Here is a 17,063-nt window from a genome sequence, read left to right as displayed (position 1 = left end):
CTACTTCGGTTGATAGCTGATCGGTGGCGTTCTCCATTTGGGTAAGGGTCGGGCGAAGGGCAAGTGGGGTTGCGAGAAGAATTCTGTCGACCAGGCCGTGTCCTTGGTCCATGCGAGCGATCAATTTGGCCGCGTTCACCAGTTGCGTGGATCCAAGGAGGCAGAAAGGCGTATTCGAAGGGATCACCCTGCTTTCTTCGGTAGAGTAGTGGTAGCTGCAGCGTTCCCCTGAGAACAGTTTGCAGAGTAGCTGCACGTCGCCAGATGCGGTCTCCTCATCGGATTTAAGTAGCTTGTGCAAGATGTCAAACACCTCCGGTGAGAGAATCATGGCCTTTTTCTTGTTCGCCAGCAGTTTGACCAGTCCGGACGAGGTCGTCTTGCTGATAATGGCGTTTGTGAGGTCTAGTTGCTCCAGTGGATCCTGGGCAGCATATTGGATTGCAGAAGACTTGCCTGTATGAGAGAAGATTAAGATATTAAAATCCGAATTGCAGTGTATTTAATTGAAGGTTGTTTGCTTTTGTCTGTGAGTGAGTGTGGGTGCGGGAAGCACTGGCGCGACGTATGCGAGGTACAAGGGGAAGTAAAAAGATATTTAAAATTGATTTTGGTTGAACTTACCCGTCCCAGGATATCCAACAAATATAGTATATATATTAAGTGGCTGCTTGTGAGTTGTTACATTGACCTTTGCGTTGTTGCAGGCAAGTATGAAGCTCGTTGTAGTTAACAACGATGGTACAAAGTATCCTTCGCAGCTTCCAACCGACATTGCCTTATTCTTAACAAAATTGTACACGTCTGAGTCGTGAAATAGCTTCTGATACTCAAACTGCACAGTGTTGAGTCGTTTCTGAAGGTTGATCCACGTTTGTTCGTGTTGTTTGTTAAGTTTTGTTACTGCATACATTTTGATGCTCACTGTTAGAATGATAAGTATCGACTGAAAGTAAACTGAAATGAAAAGGGAATAGTCCTTAGGGAGTAGTGTTGGTGGAAATACAGATTCAACCAATCAATGGCGGTGCGGCATTCATTTGTATTCAAAATTTGACCAATTGTGGGAAAGGCGGCCCCTCTATCTTTTCATGTTTCTAAACAATTGATTTCGCAAACAAAGAACACAATAACCTGTTTCTAAACATCTTGTAACTAAGAATGTTTGTTAAAAAGAATGTTGTATTGTCCGGGCAAAGGACAGGAATTGTTGTCCGCATTGGGAGTTAACTTGGAATGCCACGGAATTTGAAATTTTTAATTTCCTACTTTGTACTTCACACCTAGTATTTCTTACCTTTTTATCATTTTACCCGTTGAAGGCTGTAGCGCAAACAGCCGAAAGCTCGTATTTTTAAAAGTTTTAGCCAGAGATCGTTTTTAAATTTTACAAGATGTTTAGAAACAGGTTATTGTGTTCCAGTTACAGGGTAATTAACAGCACTATTGATGTCAACGTTACAGGGAAAGTGTGATACAAATGATTGAAATTGTCATGTTAAGGCTATTGAAATAATCGTAAAAGAAGCGTGCCGATTTCAATGATGGCAACAAATTCGTGTTTTGATTTGTTGTGCAGGGCGCGATTTTTCTGTGAGAGTAAATTGAAAGGGCCGCGAAGTTTTTTATTGTTACAGCGTTTTCGCATTTTCAATGTATGAGCTCTTTTAAGCTGACATGGCATTATTTTGAGCGATGTTATGTGTTAAAGTGAAAAAGAGCGTTAAGAGTAGGGTTAAATTTTTTGCGCAGTCATGAACGATAAAGGGGTTCAAGTTGCAATTGGATCAAAACGTGGAGAAACCAGTGCTGGTGGTGAAACCGAGACAACATCACAAATACAGATAGAGGATCGAGGGACGCAATGTGGAACGGCGTTAAGTGGCAGCTATGGACGCAACCGCGAACACCAAAAATGGCGTTATGACGACCTGGTAGCGCGTATGCAAGATAAAGAACTGTTTGTGTATTGGCTAATGGAGGAAGGACTTTTGGCGAAGGAACGTTTGTGCCCGATTTGCGCTGGAGAAATGAGTTTGAGTAGGTGCGAGGATCGATCGGATGGTTTCAAGTGGGAATGCAGAGTACAAGTTAACTTTAAGAAACACAGGGCAGAGTTGTCGATACGGAAAGATAGCTGGTTCGAAAAGAGCAGGATGACGTTAGAAGAAATTCTGAAGTTAAGTTATTGGTGGTGCCAGGATCTCGATCAGAGACAAATGAAACATGAACTTGGACTTGGAGAAAGCACGGGGGTGGACTGGGACAGTTTTTGTCGCGAAGTATGCGAAATAACACTTCTTGAAAATAGCGAAAAACTAGGCGGAAAAGGAAAGGTTGTTCAGATAGACGAAAGTAAATTTGGCAAAAGAAAGTACCACAGAGGACATCACGTTGAAGGGCAGTGGGTGCTTGGAGGTATAGAGGAGAAAAGCAGGAAATCTTTTCTGGTAGCAGTCGAGAAGCGAGACGAAGAAACACTGTTGCCCATTATTCAAGACTGGATTGAACCGGGAACAATTAAAGTGTCGGACTGCTGGAAAGCGTACTCCAAACTCGAGGCGCATGGCTATGAACACCGAACAGTCAACCACTCTGTAGAATTCGTGAACAAAGACGGTGATCATACCAATAAAATTGAAGGACACTGGAGGCATGCCAAGTCGAATCTGCCTAAGTTTGGTGTTCGAAAGTACCTTTTCTCCACGTATTTGGCGGAATTCATTTGGCGATACATGCATCGCGATGAAGATTTGTTTAGGGTTTTTTTGAACGATGTAAAGAAAGTGTATGCCATCAATACAAGAGAACATTAATTCTTTTAAGTGTATTAGACAATATTCGAAAAAGTGTAGAACATTATCTCCTTAAAGCGTAATAGAAAATTTTTTTGCACCGGATTCTGTTAAAAATTGTGGTTGAAGTTAAATTAGATGATGTAAATAAGGCCAAGAAGTTGTATAAATTTGTTGTTGTGAAATTTATGATGTTAATAAGGCAAAAAAGTTGTAATATATTATTTTTCAAAGCGTTTGAAAAATTGGTATTGCGTAAAACGAGAAATATGCAGGTGCTTGTTTCGGCTCATGGATAATACAACAAGGTATATACATGTTTAACTTGCTTCTTTCGGCATATAGATAAAATGTAAATTATGTTGAAAAAGCAAAAAGCGGTATATTTCGTGAGGTTTATTTATAGATAGTATGTAAATTATGTCGACTGCGGGACTGCGGTAGCAGGATTTGAAAGGGCGTGTCAGTTGCGGGGTATTCTGAAGTTTAGCCCTTACGGAGAGGTAAGTTTCTTGTTGAAATCAAACGTGAAATATTTCGATTTAATTCCTTGAGCAGTGGTTCAAAATAATGACACAATGCTAAAAGTTAGTCGCCTGCTGGCGACTGGCCTTGAAATTCTGGTCGCCAACGCTAAATTTTCAGTCGCATTGGCGACCAGCTGTTCGCAATTTCGGACCCTGAAGAAATGCGTGAAAAGCTTTTCGGAAACCTAAACGAGTATAAAGTTTCGAAATTCGAAGCGTGCCACAGGGAGTATTTTTGTTTACAGTCTTCAGCTTTCTACGTATTTTTTCAAGCGTGAAACATGCAAGTTTGGGTGCACACCCTCGCATTACCGTGTTTATGTTTCTGCACTTACATACTAACTTTAATCAAGATTTATTTTCTGCCAAATCCTGTTCAATGTCGTTTGCAAAGCCTTCTTACACGTTCAAATTAAAGTCAGTACTGTACAATACGGATTTCCTATGGAGAAGCGCGACAATTTGTCTCGACAAAGTTGTATATTTCACGCTTAAACAAACACCGAAAAATTGAGCCGTTTGCAACGTTTTCTTAGAAAAGGAATTGCTGCCACAAAACATGTTGATCAAAATAAAGATTCTGATGCTGAAATTATTTTAAGGTAAATGTTCCTTTTAGTACTGTTAATAAATCATGTTGAGTGTTGAAGACATGTGCTGACTGCCCATTTATTATTGACAGTTAGGAAAACAATGAGCCTTGACAAAAGCCTACAAATTCACGCTTAAAGCTGAAAAATTATTTTCAACCCTGAAAAGTTATGGTTTTACTTCGAGTGAAAGACCAAAAACTTAAAGATAAAAAACAGGTAAAATTATACAGTTAGGAAACGTTTATACTCATTGAGAGGATTGGATGTAGGAGTGTTGATGAAAGAAGGTAATTTTTCTATTTTTATGGCTAATATCTCATACAGGAGGCGAAGCTACACATGTCGTTGAAGTGAGTCAGTGAGTTAGTAGTTTCCTGGTGTTACTGATTGTTTATTTCAGAGCACTAAAGAAGACGATAAACATCTAAAAATCATCTCAGTATGGTGCGTAAAAAATCTAAGCTTTTCCTTGCAGAAATATCTTTGAAGATGTGATTAGGGCATTTAGAGGAATTTCCTTTCGGTCAAAAGAACGCATTTTAATGCTTGAATTAGGGAATTATGCCCAGTAGATTGAAAAGTGAGGTTTTTTTTTTTAGTCCGTGCTGTGACACTACTCATGATGATAAAACTTCTCAAAATAATTTTACACTGGTGTCTCAGCCACTTAATTGATAACAAGACTTTTCATGGCATAAATATCTGGATAGGTGATCTATTAGTCATACAAGCCCTGAAGACTAATTTTATTTATTTGAAGAGGGAGCATTTTACCATTTCAATCTGCAACTTATACCCAAAAGAGCTGCTAAATTTGTGAAGGGAGTGTTGTCTGAAATAAGATACCTTGGGTTTAACATCTGACCAGGGCAAGGGTGAGATGGTGGAATATCCTATAATAGGGAATGTCTTGTTGTATGAAACAAAAGAAATTGCAATGAAATGGGAAAGTGAATTTTATTCAGCAGGCAAAATCAAAAGGAGCATAGTTTAATCAATATTTGGGCCTAGAGGATAGACTGATAGAGGAACTGTGAGCTTTTTGAGCTAGCAGATATGAATTATCATAACTATTACTATTGTTATCATTATTACATTTAATATTGTTAATATTATTCTTACCATTCAATTATCAGTTAAGTGTCAAATAATCAGTTGAGTGTCAAAGAATCATCTTTCTCTTGTGGAACAGGGTACTTGTAAATATGTGGGACGCAGTTGGCTTTCTGCACCTGAGACAAATCGTCTGTAACACTACCTTCTAGTATCATTATACAATCTTGAATTCTCTTCCATACTTTATACAAATTGTGCTATATAAATAACACATATAGTGTTAAACTCCTTTTTTGTGATTTTTATCATTTTCTTTTACCTTTTTTTTTTAACCAGATTCTTTCCATTAAAGTCTATCTATCTTTCTATCTATCTATCTATCTATATATTAAAGGAATCTCTTTTGTAGTGTCCACTAGAAATTTCTGTTGTCCATTTTTTGCACTTTGGGTTGCTCCACTTGATGGTGATAGGTGGAGTGACTTTTCCATTAAGACAAGTTCATTGAACAAATTGTTCACACAATGACAACTATAGATTAAAGTTTAAAATCACAGGGACAACATTTAGATTGTATGAACTGGTTGTGTGAAGCTATGTAAAGGGACATTTTGGAAATGCATTTCTCTTAGCATGTCCTTACTCATGTTAAGGTTTTTCTTTCAGGGCCTTGGCCAGAAATTGCACTGTCTGTGAATCCCTTTGTTAGTGGCAATTGTTATAGTAAAACTTTCTTTCCTGGAAGAGTATGACTGTTTGAAACATATTTTGCTCAACTCACTGTCCAATTTCTTTGTTTATTCAAACTTAATTCATTGCTTCTGAAACCCTGTCAAATATGCAAATCTGGTTGAGTAAATCTCTTTTATGTTTGCTTCTTACATTATAGAATACTTTAGCATGGCCAAAACATCCACTTCTGGGAAAAAGCCATACCAGTGCAAAACCTGTGACAAGTGCTTTCATAGACAAGGAGATCTAGAGGTTCATGAGAGATCCCACACTGGAGAGAAGCCATACCAGTGTAAAAGCTGTGACAAGTGGTTTAGTGATAAAAGAAATCTACATAGACATGAAAGATCCCACACTGGAGAGAAGCCATACCAGTGTAAGACATGTGACAAGTGGTTTAGTGATAAAAGAAATCTACATAGACATGAAAGATCCCACACTGGAGAGAAGCCATACCAGTGCAAAACATGTGACAAGTGCTATGCACGAAAGGGTGATCTAACAGTACACGAAAGATCCCACACTGGAGAGAAGCCATACCAGTGCAAAACATGTGACAAGTGCTTTGCACGAAAGGGTGATCTAACAGTACATGAAAGATTCCACACTGGAGAGAGGCTATACCAGTGCAAAACTTGTGACAAGCAGTTTCCACAAAAGCAGTTTCTAACAGTACATGAAAGATCCCACACTGGAGAGAAGCCGTACCAGTGCAAAACTTGTGACAAGTGGTTTAGTCAGAAAGGAAATCTACAAGTACATGAAAGATCCCACACTGGAGAGAAGCCATACCAGTGCAAAACATGTGACAAGTGCTATGCACTAAAGGGTGATCTAACAGTACACGAAAGATCCCACACTGGAGAGAAGCCATACCAGTGCAAAACATGTGACAAGTGCTTTGCACGAAAGGGTGATCTAACAGTACACGAAAGATCCCACACTGGAGAGAAGCCGTACCAGTGCAAAACTTGTGACAAGTGGTTTAGTCGGAAAGGAAATCTACAAGTACATGAAAGATCCCACACTGGAGAGAAGCCATACCAGTGCAAAACTTGTGACAAGTGCTTTGCACAAAAGGGTGATCTAACAGTACATGAAAGATTCCACACCGGAGAGAAGCCATTCCAGTGCAAAACTTGTGACAAGTGGTTTAGTCGTAAAGGAAATCTACATAGACATAAAAGATCCCACACTGGAGAGAAGCCATACCAGTGCAAAAGCTGTGACAAGAGGTTTACTCAGAAAAAAAGTCTACAAGTTCATAATAGATCTCACACTGGAGAGAAGCCATACCAGTGCAAAACTTGTGATAAGTGGTTTACACAAAAAGAAACTCTAAAAGCACATATGAGATCTCATACTGGAGAGAAGCCATACCAGTGTAAAACGTGTGGTAAGCAGTTTATGCAGAAAAGAAAACTACAAGTACATCAAAGATCCCACACTAGAGAGAAGCCCTACCAGTGTAAAAGCTGTGACAAGTGGTTTAGTCGTAAAACAATTCTGAGAGTACATAAAAGATCCCATGCTGGAGAGAAGCCATACCGGTGCAAAGCTTGTGACAAGTGGTTTACTCAGAAGGGAACACTTCAAAGGCATGAAAAATTGCACTCTGGACAGCAGCCATATTCCTCAGATTATGATGAAACATTTACTTGCTGGATTTGTCAGGAGGAACTGAGCAATGCTTCCCAGCTCATTAACCACTATGAGGAACACATGAAGTTGCCTTGATATTATTGTTGATACATGTAAGTCTATCTGATGTAAGATTACAAATACATGGAACAAGCACAATAGGGAAGCAGGTGCATTATAGATATAAAGTTTTGGTGCTATACTCTCTTTAGGTTAGACTGAAGTTATATTTTGGTAAAAAAGTAAAGTTTTCTATTTTCCTCTTCAGAAATTTCAGTGGAATGGAATCAAACTTGGTTGTTGGGTCATTCACAAATAGCAGTTATTGAAATGATCACTGATTGTGGAAATACATGTTGATAACGAGAGTAAGCTTGTTGCATGTTAGAGGAGATCCATGGTAAAAAACAGAGCAGCAGAAACAAAACACTATTTATTTTTAAATCAGCTTCATGTTAAAGCTTTAATTCGAAGAAAGCATTTGAGTACGTAATTGTTGTGAGTTTTGCTTGTGACTTATTAGTTCAGCCCAGCAGACTGTTAAAAATGGAAGCAGAGTCTGCATCAAAGTCTGCTGAAATTCCTTCCATATATTTAGGGCTCACTTTTATTTTTCTCAAATCAAGCAATTTATATACAAGGTCAGACAGATAAGAGTTTTCATTTTGTCACAAGAATGAGATGAAGCCAAAAAAAAGCATAAAATTGAATGTTCCCATTAGGATTTGATCCCTCACAGTGTAACATTCTGGCTACTCTCATAACCTAGCTGTCAGAAAAAAATGATCAGGAGTAGACTTTATGTACCAGTTGCATGAAGCTATTTTAAAGGACTCGTTGTTGATGCACTTCTTTCTTTATGTGCTGACTCAAATCAAAATTTTTGTTTTTGGGCACCTGCCAGCAGTGGGCATGGTGAACAGTTTCATACAGTCAGCAATTAATGTTATTGCTGTTGCACATGTTGTCAGTAATCAACACTACCAGCATGGATATTCTCAGTAGTCAAGACGAGGGGCATGTATTTCTGCTAGCTCTGAAATGGTAGATCATCAGAGAAAAAATGCCTTGGTTATTTCTAGCAGTTGTCACAAGTCACAAGTGACTTTTTAAAGCCGATGTAAAGGAGAAGAAAAGCCAACAGTCAGGGAGTATGTTTTAACCCTTAAACTCCCATAAGTGACCAAGACAGAATTTCTCCTTACAATATCAATGCAACATAGAGCACACAAGTGATGAGAATGAAGAAAAATATCAGTTAGAAGATTATCAGTTGATCCAATACCAAATTCTCAAAACTAACATCTCAAGAACTGTATGGCAGAAAGTAAGGAGAATTACTAATGAGATCTTGGGAGTTTAAGGGTTAGAGTTGAATGAGTTATTTCGAGGCGATCACTGGATCACAAAGTACATAAAACTTCTGTTATATTTCCGGAGCTTGAGGAGCTTAATAAGCTTACATTAGAAGAGAAATTGTGATCTAATATTAAAGAACGTTTGAGTTTGTAGTAAAATGAATAATTTTGATTTCTCAGATTGACTATCTTATAAAGTGGGACAGCTATTACACCTGCAGCAGGCCAAATGCTATATGCTATACTACTTTTACTATCTGCATCTAATGACAATGTCATTTATTTTTAAACAGAGGCTGACTGGTTTTCTTTGTCAGTAATGCTCTTCAATAATCTTACAAGCTAATGTTTTGTTTTCCTAGGAATGCCTTTGATTCCTCTTTCCTTTAATTATTCCTTAAGCTGAGGCACTGTCATTTTTGGAAAGTCAATTGAGCTCAAAGGCACAGCACAGTGAGTTTAAGATGCAACAGCACTTTAACCACTTTGCAGATTAGAAAGAGGTGGAGTAGTAATTTTAGGGGGTACATTTTTTTTTTCTTTTTTGGAATTTGTCCTCCTCCCAGTACTCTGTTTTGTGTTCCTGATAGGATCTGGGCTCCCGTTCCCTTTTTCTTAAGTACCATTGGCATTATTCTTGATGAGGAACATCTCCAACAGAGTCCCTCCTGTTGGATTTCATGGAAATAGTGGACCTTGCAACATCAATGTTCCTTTCAACTCCTTGTCCTGTTAATATTCTTACTGCTTGGTACATTTGGAAAAACCATGGGATATGTTGGAAACCATTATATGAATGTATTGGGTAACTCTTTCACTCATAACCTTCCCTTAATCCTGTGAGAGAAATGAAGTCATTCACCCATTATTTTGCTTTAAGCCAAAACTCTGTAGGGCTGGTATTCGGTTGCCAGTGACTGAGAGTTTTGCTCAGGCCACTGCAAAATCCACCCATATTTTTATGATATTGTCAGCAGTTTTAGGCCTCAAGAGATCATTTTCTCTGGAAGGTAAAACAGCAATATTTTCCTATCATTTCCCATGAGACTTGTCCAGTCATGAACAAAACTTTCTTTGCCATCTGCGTTTTTTTTTCCAGACATCAAAAGAAAATTCACAAGACTTTCTGCTGTCAATGAACTTATTTAGGTGTGCCTGTTTGTTGATCAGGTTTTCAATACTCTCCTAAATATCCCAATCATTAACTTCTGTTATTAAATTGGCAGTTAACACTTATCAGTTATTCTTAAAAGGAGGTGAAGTTCATCCACAATTATATGGTCCAATTCAATGTCCAGAAGGGTTTCCTTACAGCAGCCATAATCATCCTTTGATTTTTTGGACTTTTTTTTCAATTCTTATAAAGATCTTGAAAGTGGCTTGGAATTGAAATAACTGAAATACTGATCTGTTTTCCATCTATCATCCTTTTGGATTTTACACCATGCACATGCATAGTTAGCTGTTGCTCCATTTAAACCTGGTATGAAGAAAATGAATTTATAATCACTACCAGGGAAAACTCTGTTTTTATTTCAATGTGGCCAACAGTAACCTTCACTATCATACTGTTAATTTCACCAAAAAATGCTCCCAAAAAATTCTTTGACAAGTTTTGTGTGGGTGATTCTTTTTTCCTTTAACTTACTAAGGTCACTAATGGGCTTCTGAAGTCGTATCTAATTCAGCAATGCAGGGCCAATTTCAATAAGCTATGCCACATAGACAGCCTACCAGGAAAGGCAACTGGGGTAAAAGTTTAACTGCTGTCAAGGAGCTCGTCAAGGAGCATCTAGAAGAGTGCCTGAGAGAAAAGCCCACAACTGACAAAATCCAACTAAAAATAAATGGTGACAGGGCTCACATGACTTGGAATTCTAGCTTTGTTTTGTTGTCCTTTTCAATTTTATAGACAGGTTGCACTGCACGAAGGGTGTTTGGGCGAGCGCAGAGCGCATGAAAGTGACACCTGGATGAACTCGCCTAGTTTGAAAAGAAAATATTAACCCTTTTGTTAGGGACGCTAGGAATCTTTAATTCTAGTTTTTATGGGCCCTTTTCCGTAATCACTAAAACGTGGAATGATCTACAACCACCTACTATCACCTAAGACCAGTTACGAACACCTGAAACCACCCACAACTTGAGCCTGCGATCGATTTGAAAAATTAACTGGTTGTAAGCCGCTTTTCATTAAAGAAACAGCGCTCCGTTTCAGAGGCTTTTCGCGCGGCTCAAAATAAAGACTAACCGAAACCAGAAACTGCGCACGAAAAGCCTCTGGCAGCCAGGATAAGCTAAGAACTAAAATCGGAACAAATTAATGTCAGCATGTAGCAGGTTCCGAGAGCTGATTGACTCGATCTACTTCACATTTGGGACTAATAAGGATGCTGTTTGTAACTGCGGTAATTTTAGGGAATTTATAAGCTACATGCATCTCGCGAGATTGGCAAGTTCTGTTTAGCACACATCATTTCAAATGTCACTGTTCTTTTCGTGGTTTCCTATTCTCAGTCAGTTTAATTTTTTCTCTGAATAATACCAACTTATTATAAAACTATTTTGTTTTCTTTGTTATACGCTCGCTCCGCGGCCCGATTTGAAGCAAATTTAGGATGGTACCGTTGACGTTATATTACGCAACCTCATCAAGTTTCCGACTACCTGCTTGGTGTCCCGAAAAAATGCTTTTTTAAAAGGGTGAGTCTTCAAATTTCGTTTAAAAGCTTTAAAATAGGAGGTGCATCTAAGATCTAACGGAAGATTATTCCAAAGTTTTGGTGCGGCGCCTACAAAGGCTCAGTCACCAAGAGTTGGAAGAGTCCTGAAGTTTGGATTTGAAAGCAGATATTTGTTAATTGATCTGAGGCTGTAGGAAGAATTGGGTTTAAAGTTTACGAGGGATGATAAATAATTAGGAGCTGTACCTTAGATTGCTTTGTGAGTGATTATAATAATGTTATATTCTATTTTAAACGTTACAGGTAGCCAGTGTAATTTGTATAATATTAGTGTGATATGGCAATACCGTGGTGCTAGATAAAGGACTCTTGCAGCTGCGTTTTGAACCCGCTGCAGTTTAGTGAGAGCGCAGTAGGGTAGTCTGTATAAAAGTGAGTTACAATAGTCCAATCTGCTTGTTATGAAAGCGTGGACTAACTTCTCGGCAGATTCTATTCTTAGATATTTTCTGACGCGTCTAATATTGTGTAGATGAAAAAAAGCACTCCTGCAAGTTTTGGTTATGTGGAGGTTCAGGTTGAAATGGCAGTCAAACCAGGCCCCTAAGTTTCTAAGTGGTTCCGTGCTGGGAGAGATGATGGATTCGCCAATAGTAAGAGTAGCGCTTTTAGTTTTCTGTAGCTACGCCTTCGTGCCAATGAGCATAAACTCAGTCTTGGAATCATTGATCATGAGTTTGTCATTGATCATCAAGCTGCGGATGTCACAGAGGCACGCTTACATTGCTGCAATGGCGGCGTCTTGATCGGAATCATCGTTTGGATTGAATGCCAAATAGATACCGGTATAATCGGCGTAAGTGTGCGCTGTTGGCAAGTGCTGGCTAATGACATCAAAAAGCTCACTGGTGTAAAGGGAGAACAGCATTGGGCCGAGACAGGAGCCTTGTCGCACACCAAACTTCAGATCAAAACTGTCTGACTTTCCACTGCCGATTACAATACGCTGGGATCTATTCGACAGACAGGATTTGAACCACGTTACTGCTTGATCTTTAATTTTAAATTTGTATTCCTAGCGCCGTAGTAACATGCTGTGGTCTACTGTATCAAAGGCAGCGCTTAGATTTAGGAACACTGGTAAAAAGACTTGTTGTTTGTTCATGCTGACGAGTATGTGGTTGCACATGCGCAGTAAGGCAGTTTTCCTACCGTGATATTTGCGGTAGGCTGATTGAAATTCTGGAAGCATCTGATTGGATGACACATGATCAGAGATTTGTAGTGCAGCTACCTTTTCAGTGATCTTTGAAACGAATACGAGATTGCTGACGGGCCGGTAGTTTTTCTTTATCAAATCCTTGTTAACTTTCTTTAACTTTGGTCTCACTAAACCCTCTTTCCGAATGTCAGGAAAGTGACCACTACTAGGCGAAAGATTAATCATGTTGGAAATAGTCGTTAAAAGTTCATCATTGCAGTCTTTAGCAATCTAGGTAGGTATAGGGTCACTGTCGCAAGTCTTGTTTGGGGCATTCAGCACCAGTTTCTTTATACCTTCAGACGGTATAGGCTGGAAGTTAGTGAAGGGTGTGCCAGCATACGAATGTTCTTGGACGCTACTCCTGGTCGTGTAGTCAGGCTGATTTGATGAGGAGTCAATTTTATCCAGCTTTGAGCGAATGTCGTCGATCTTTTGTGTAAAGAATCTCCCAAAATCATTAGCAAGCATAGTAGGGTCAGAGTGTTTGGGGTATTGTTTCTGTGACGACCCTCCTAACAGTGCACTGGCCGTCTTGAAAAGCTTTCCCTGATCACAATCGTTTTCATTAATAAGGTTGAAATAATAGTCGCGCCTTGCTTGCTCCATCTCGTGATTTGTAGGACTACGTGTTTTGATGAATTTAGCCCTGTCTGACTAGAGCCCTGTCCTTCGCCAGATTCTTTCTCCCCGTCTACGTAAACGCTTGGCTTCTTTGACTTCGTTGTTGAACCAAGGAACCTGCAGACGAGCCGTGATGGTCTTCTTCTGAAGTGGAGCATGTTTATTTAAAAGGCTGGTCATGGTTGAACCGTAACAGGAAACAAGGTCAGTAAGTGCATCGGGTGGGTCCTGGCATTGTCTCCATTTCCTGAGATCATCCTTGAACGAGCCAATGTCTATAAGATGACAAAAGATACAGGAAACGAGGACAACAGGGAAGCAGATGCATCATAGATTTCAAGTTTTGGTGAGAGTAAGCTCATTACATGTTAGAGGAGATCCATGGCAAGAAACAGAGCAGCTGAAACAAACACTATTCTTTTTAAAGTAGTCACATGTTAAAGCGCTAATTTGCAAAAAGCATTTGATTATGTAATTGTTGTGACTTTTGCTTGTAACTTATTAGCTCACCCAGCAGAATATTAAAAATTGAGGCACAGCTGAAAGTCCGCTGAAATTTCTTTCATATATTTTGGGCTTACTTTTTTTCCTCAAATCAAGCAATACACGATAAATACACGAAGTTACATTGATTTTGTTGTTGATCAGCTTATCTGCTTCAGTCTACCTTTGGTGTATTCGAGCATAGATGTTTCTGGCTTTTCGTATATCTTCTTGTTGACCACAGCTGTTGTAGGGCGAAATCAAGCGATACTATTTACTTCGGGTTACATCTGTTACATCTTTTTTCAGGAAACACTTTTGTAGTTCTTGGTTTCTCTTGGCAGGGGTTACATGGGTAAAAGTGAAGGAAACAAGCTTAAAACAAAACGCACTTGCCATCAACTAGGTGAACTTCATGATCATATGGACCCTTTCGCGTTTGGAAAAAGGCCTGGAGGATAGCCTTAAGAAAAGTTTTTCAATCGTGACGTTATCAGGGCAAGTGTGATCATGTAGGATATTTGAACATGGTTGTGATGTGAATTTATTTTGTTCCAAATAATATTGGACACAATCATTACTACGTTTTTGAAGGTTCCTTGAACAGCTTACTACTTTCAGGTATTAAGCATCCATGTTTGTAAACCAACTGTCAATTTTTTTAGCAGATTAGTTAATATTTCAACTTCAAACATTTCCAATTCTGACAGCCCGTGCCCGTTCTCAACTGGAACCCCCACTTCCTCTTCACTCCCACCCCTCCCCCCTTTTCTGGACAGGGACAGACTTCAGCATCAAGATAATCAACAAATAGATTTCAGGTTGCCGTGCGTCTGTTCAGTAATAGATCATAGATGACGTCAAAATGTGGTAAGAACAAAAAAGTGGCACACGAGGTGCAGCCAAGTGTGTCACTGATATTCTTACCACAATTTGACGTCCTCTGTGATCTATTACTGAACAGACGCACAGCAACTTTGAATCTATTTGTTTTATATAATAAAGAATTAAAAAAAAGTTTTAATGATGACGTCATCTATACGTCTGTCCTCCAATAGATCATAAGTGAGAACCGATCAGAATGCGCGCATAACTGAGCTTATTATATAAAGAGAGAGTAATACATGGGCGCGCGTAGATGTGGAATTTCTCTTCGAGTGTTTAATTCGATAGCTCACGAGTGAGCGCAGCGAACAAGTGAGATGTTGAGTTGAACACGAGAAGAGAAATTCCATATCTACAAGCAACCGCGTATTATTTTGCTTATCATGTAAACACAATAGCCCTTTACTGACAAGAAAAGCCGACTTCATTATTGAATGAAAGTAAATGAATCGACAATCCCCGAATAACAATCGTAGAGTGCGTTAGCACTAACTCTAAGGATGGAAAAATGCATTGAATCACGATTACAAAAAACAACACTGGTCGTAATTTTCAACTGAAAAGATCTCATTTTTTTACTTTGTCCTTACTGACAGTCTTTAAGGTAAACGGCCAAAATCGGCCAGTGGCAAATCTTTCAGTTGTCGATTTTCATTTTCAGCCGCGAGAAATGCCAACACCAAAGCTATTGAATACATAACTTTCTGTTTTTCTTTTTGTATAGAGTTAGTATAGTTGCTAGAAGAACATCGAGCGAGCGAGCTTGCTTGTCCTGTGGCGAAAACCGCTGAACGTTGAGACAGCAGATTACGTGCAAATCCCGTGGGTATGGCCCCGGGGTATTTTGCCAAAAACGCAAAAGCGCTCTAATGCCCCGCGTGCGGGGCATGCCTTTGCTACAAATCCCCTACTAAGCCCGTGGTTTCCCCTTGGGTTGCCCGGGGGTCAACTCCTCGGGATGGCCGCTGATACCCACATAATGCTCAATCTTGTTCCCAGTGTCCTCTCTTCCCTGTTCAAGTGAACAACCTTGGGGGACCTGTAAGTGAGGCGGCAGTTAAAAGATAGCGTCGGATTAATGAGGAGACAAGGGCGAATCACTTTGGAAAACATAAAAACTTGTAAGGTATGAGTACAATGTTAAATTAAGCTTATTTCCCACGATGGTAGTAGTAGTTGGGTATATACCTAAATATTTTATATTCATCTGGGTTTCCTTTTCAAATTCGATGGAGTTACTGCTATCAATTAAAAGAACTGAAGTAGTTTGTTTTCATTTGAAATTTACTTTGGAATGTCTCAACTGTTTAAATGTTTCCATTGCCGTTAAGCATATCTTGAACCAAATGGATATCTCAATGGAACCAATGTTTCAACAGTGATGCTCTCCGGTAAACTGCAATTTAAGCAATTACAGAAAAGGAAGGCAAAAATATGTAGGTTTTGACTTCATTCAAACCTGTGCCTCCCAAATACTACCAACTGAAGAATTTTTCGTGAATGCACCATGGAAAGTTTGAATGGATGAATAGTTAGCAAATCCCTCTCCTTTTGAGATGGCTGTCCCTTTGTCAGCCAAAAGCATATGAGAGAGTTTCCTTACTAAAGAAATTTACACTTAATAAGTTATTTGGGCAACAGATAATTTAGAATAAAATAGATGAATGTACTTTAATGAAAGCAAGGTTCAAAATAACAGCCAGCTGCCGGCGGCAGCCGGAACTTTAAGCGCACTTATCAGCGATTTTTCACCGAAGAACTAGAATTTCATAGCAAAATATTACGCTTACTGATCGTCCAACTGAGGTAAAAGTCGCTGTGATGCTATGATGAACATTTCATGCTAGGCAATTAAGCAGCCAAGAAATGCGTGAGAAGTTTTTCGGAAACGTAAACAAGTATAAAGTTTCGAAATTCGAAGCGTGCTACAGGGAGTATTTTTGTTTACAGTATTCGGCTTTCCACGTATTTGTTGGAGCGTGAAACATGCAAGTTTGTGTAAACACCATCACATTACCGTGTTTACGTTTCTGCACTTACATGCTAACTTTAATAAAGATTTATTTTCTGCCAAATCCTGTTCAATGTCGTTTGCAAAGCCTTCTTACACGTTCAAATTAAAGTCGGTACTGTACAGTACGGATTTCCCATGGAGAAGCGCGACAGTTTGTCTTGACGAAGTTGTATATTTCACGCTTGAACAAACACCGAAAAATTGAGCCGTTTGCAACGTTTTCCTAGAAAAGGAATTGCTGCCACAAAACATGTTGATCAAAATAAAGATTCTGATGCTGAAATTATTTTAAGCAATTGAAGGTAATTATTCCTTTCAGTACTGTTAATAAATCATGTTGAGTGTTGAAGACATGTGCTGACTGCCCATTTATTATTGACAGTTAGGAAAACAATGAGCCTTGACAAAAG

At 39.1% G+C, this 17,063-nt stretch overlaps 5 protein-coding genes across 5 annotated transcripts in view; 3 read left to right on the top strand and 2 right to left on the bottom strand.

Moving 5' to 3' along the window:
• LOC149039779 (uncharacterized) overlaps window positions 1-174 on the bottom strand; it is a 1,518-nt gene extending 1,344 nt beyond the window's left edge. The window contains exon 1 of the mRNA XM_089182704.1: window positions 1-174. This exon is cut by the window's left edge and continues 341 nt beyond it. Within this exon, the coding sequence (XP_089038830.1) occupies window positions 1-112 (112 nt within the window). The 5' untranslated portion in view covers window positions 113-174.
• Window positions 1-8,861, top strand: part of LOC149039776 (uncharacterized) — a 14,671-nt gene extending 5,810 nt beyond the window's left edge. The window contains exons 3-4 of the mRNA XM_089182700.1: window positions 5,861-7,457; window positions 7,613-8,861. Of these exons, the coding sequence (XP_089038826.1) occupies window positions 5,861-7,440 (1,580 nt within the window). The 3' untranslated portion in view covers window positions 7,441-7,457; window positions 7,613-8,861. The remainder of the gene's footprint in view (window positions 1-5,860; window positions 7,458-7,612) is intronic.
• LOC149039775 (uncharacterized) overlaps window positions 1-17,063 on the top strand; it is a 38,693-nt gene that overhangs the window by 18,338 nt on the left and 3,292 nt on the right. The gene's annotated exons all lie outside the window — the stretch shown is intronic.
• Window positions 184-2,189, bottom strand: LOC149039778 (uncharacterized). The gene is made up of 3 exons (XM_089183074.1): window positions 625-2,189; window positions 314-456; window positions 184-228 (listed from the first exon to the last, which is right to left on the bottom strand). The coding sequence occupies exons 1-3, from the start codon at window positions 911-913 to the stop codon at window positions 184-186; spliced, it is 477 nt and encodes a 158-aa protein (XP_089039200.1). The 5' UTR covers window positions 914-2,189.
• On the top strand, window positions 1,755-3,129 carry LOC149039777 (uncharacterized). Its single transcript, XM_089182702.1, has one exon. The coding sequence runs from the start codon at window positions 1,755-1,757 to the stop codon at window positions 2,814-2,816; it is 1,062 nt and encodes a 353-aa protein (XP_089038828.1). The 3' UTR covers window positions 2,817-3,129.

The sequence above is a fragment of the Pocillopora damicornis genome, chromosome 9 (genome assembly GCF_964200805.1).
Source record: "Pocillopora damicornis chromosome 9, jaPocDami1.2, whole genome shotgun sequence".
NCBI lineage: Eukaryota > Metazoa > Cnidaria > Anthozoa > Scleractinia > Pocilloporidae > Pocillopora > Pocillopora damicornis.
Note: the sequence above shows the minus strand (reverse complement) of the source record. Positions and strands in the feature narration are given on the sequence as shown.

Excerpts from the sequence above, each read along its gene's own strand:
- LOC149039777 (XM_089182702.1), top strand. The coding sequence starts at position 1,755 with ATGAACGATAAAGGGGTTCAAGTTGCAATTGGATCAAAACGTGGAGAA.
- LOC149039778 (XM_089183074.1), bottom strand. The coding sequence starts at position 913 with ATGTATGCAGTAACAAAACTTAACAAACAACACGAACAAACGTGGATC. Across the intron at positions 457-624 it reads TGTTGGATATCCTGGGACGG|GCAAGTCTTCTGCAATCCAA; the intron begins GTAAGTTCAACC and ends TCTCTCATACAG. Across the intron at positions 229-313 it reads CCATGATTCTCTCACCGGAG|GGGAACGCTGCAGCTACCAC; the intron begins GTGTTTGACATC and ends AACTGTTCTCAG.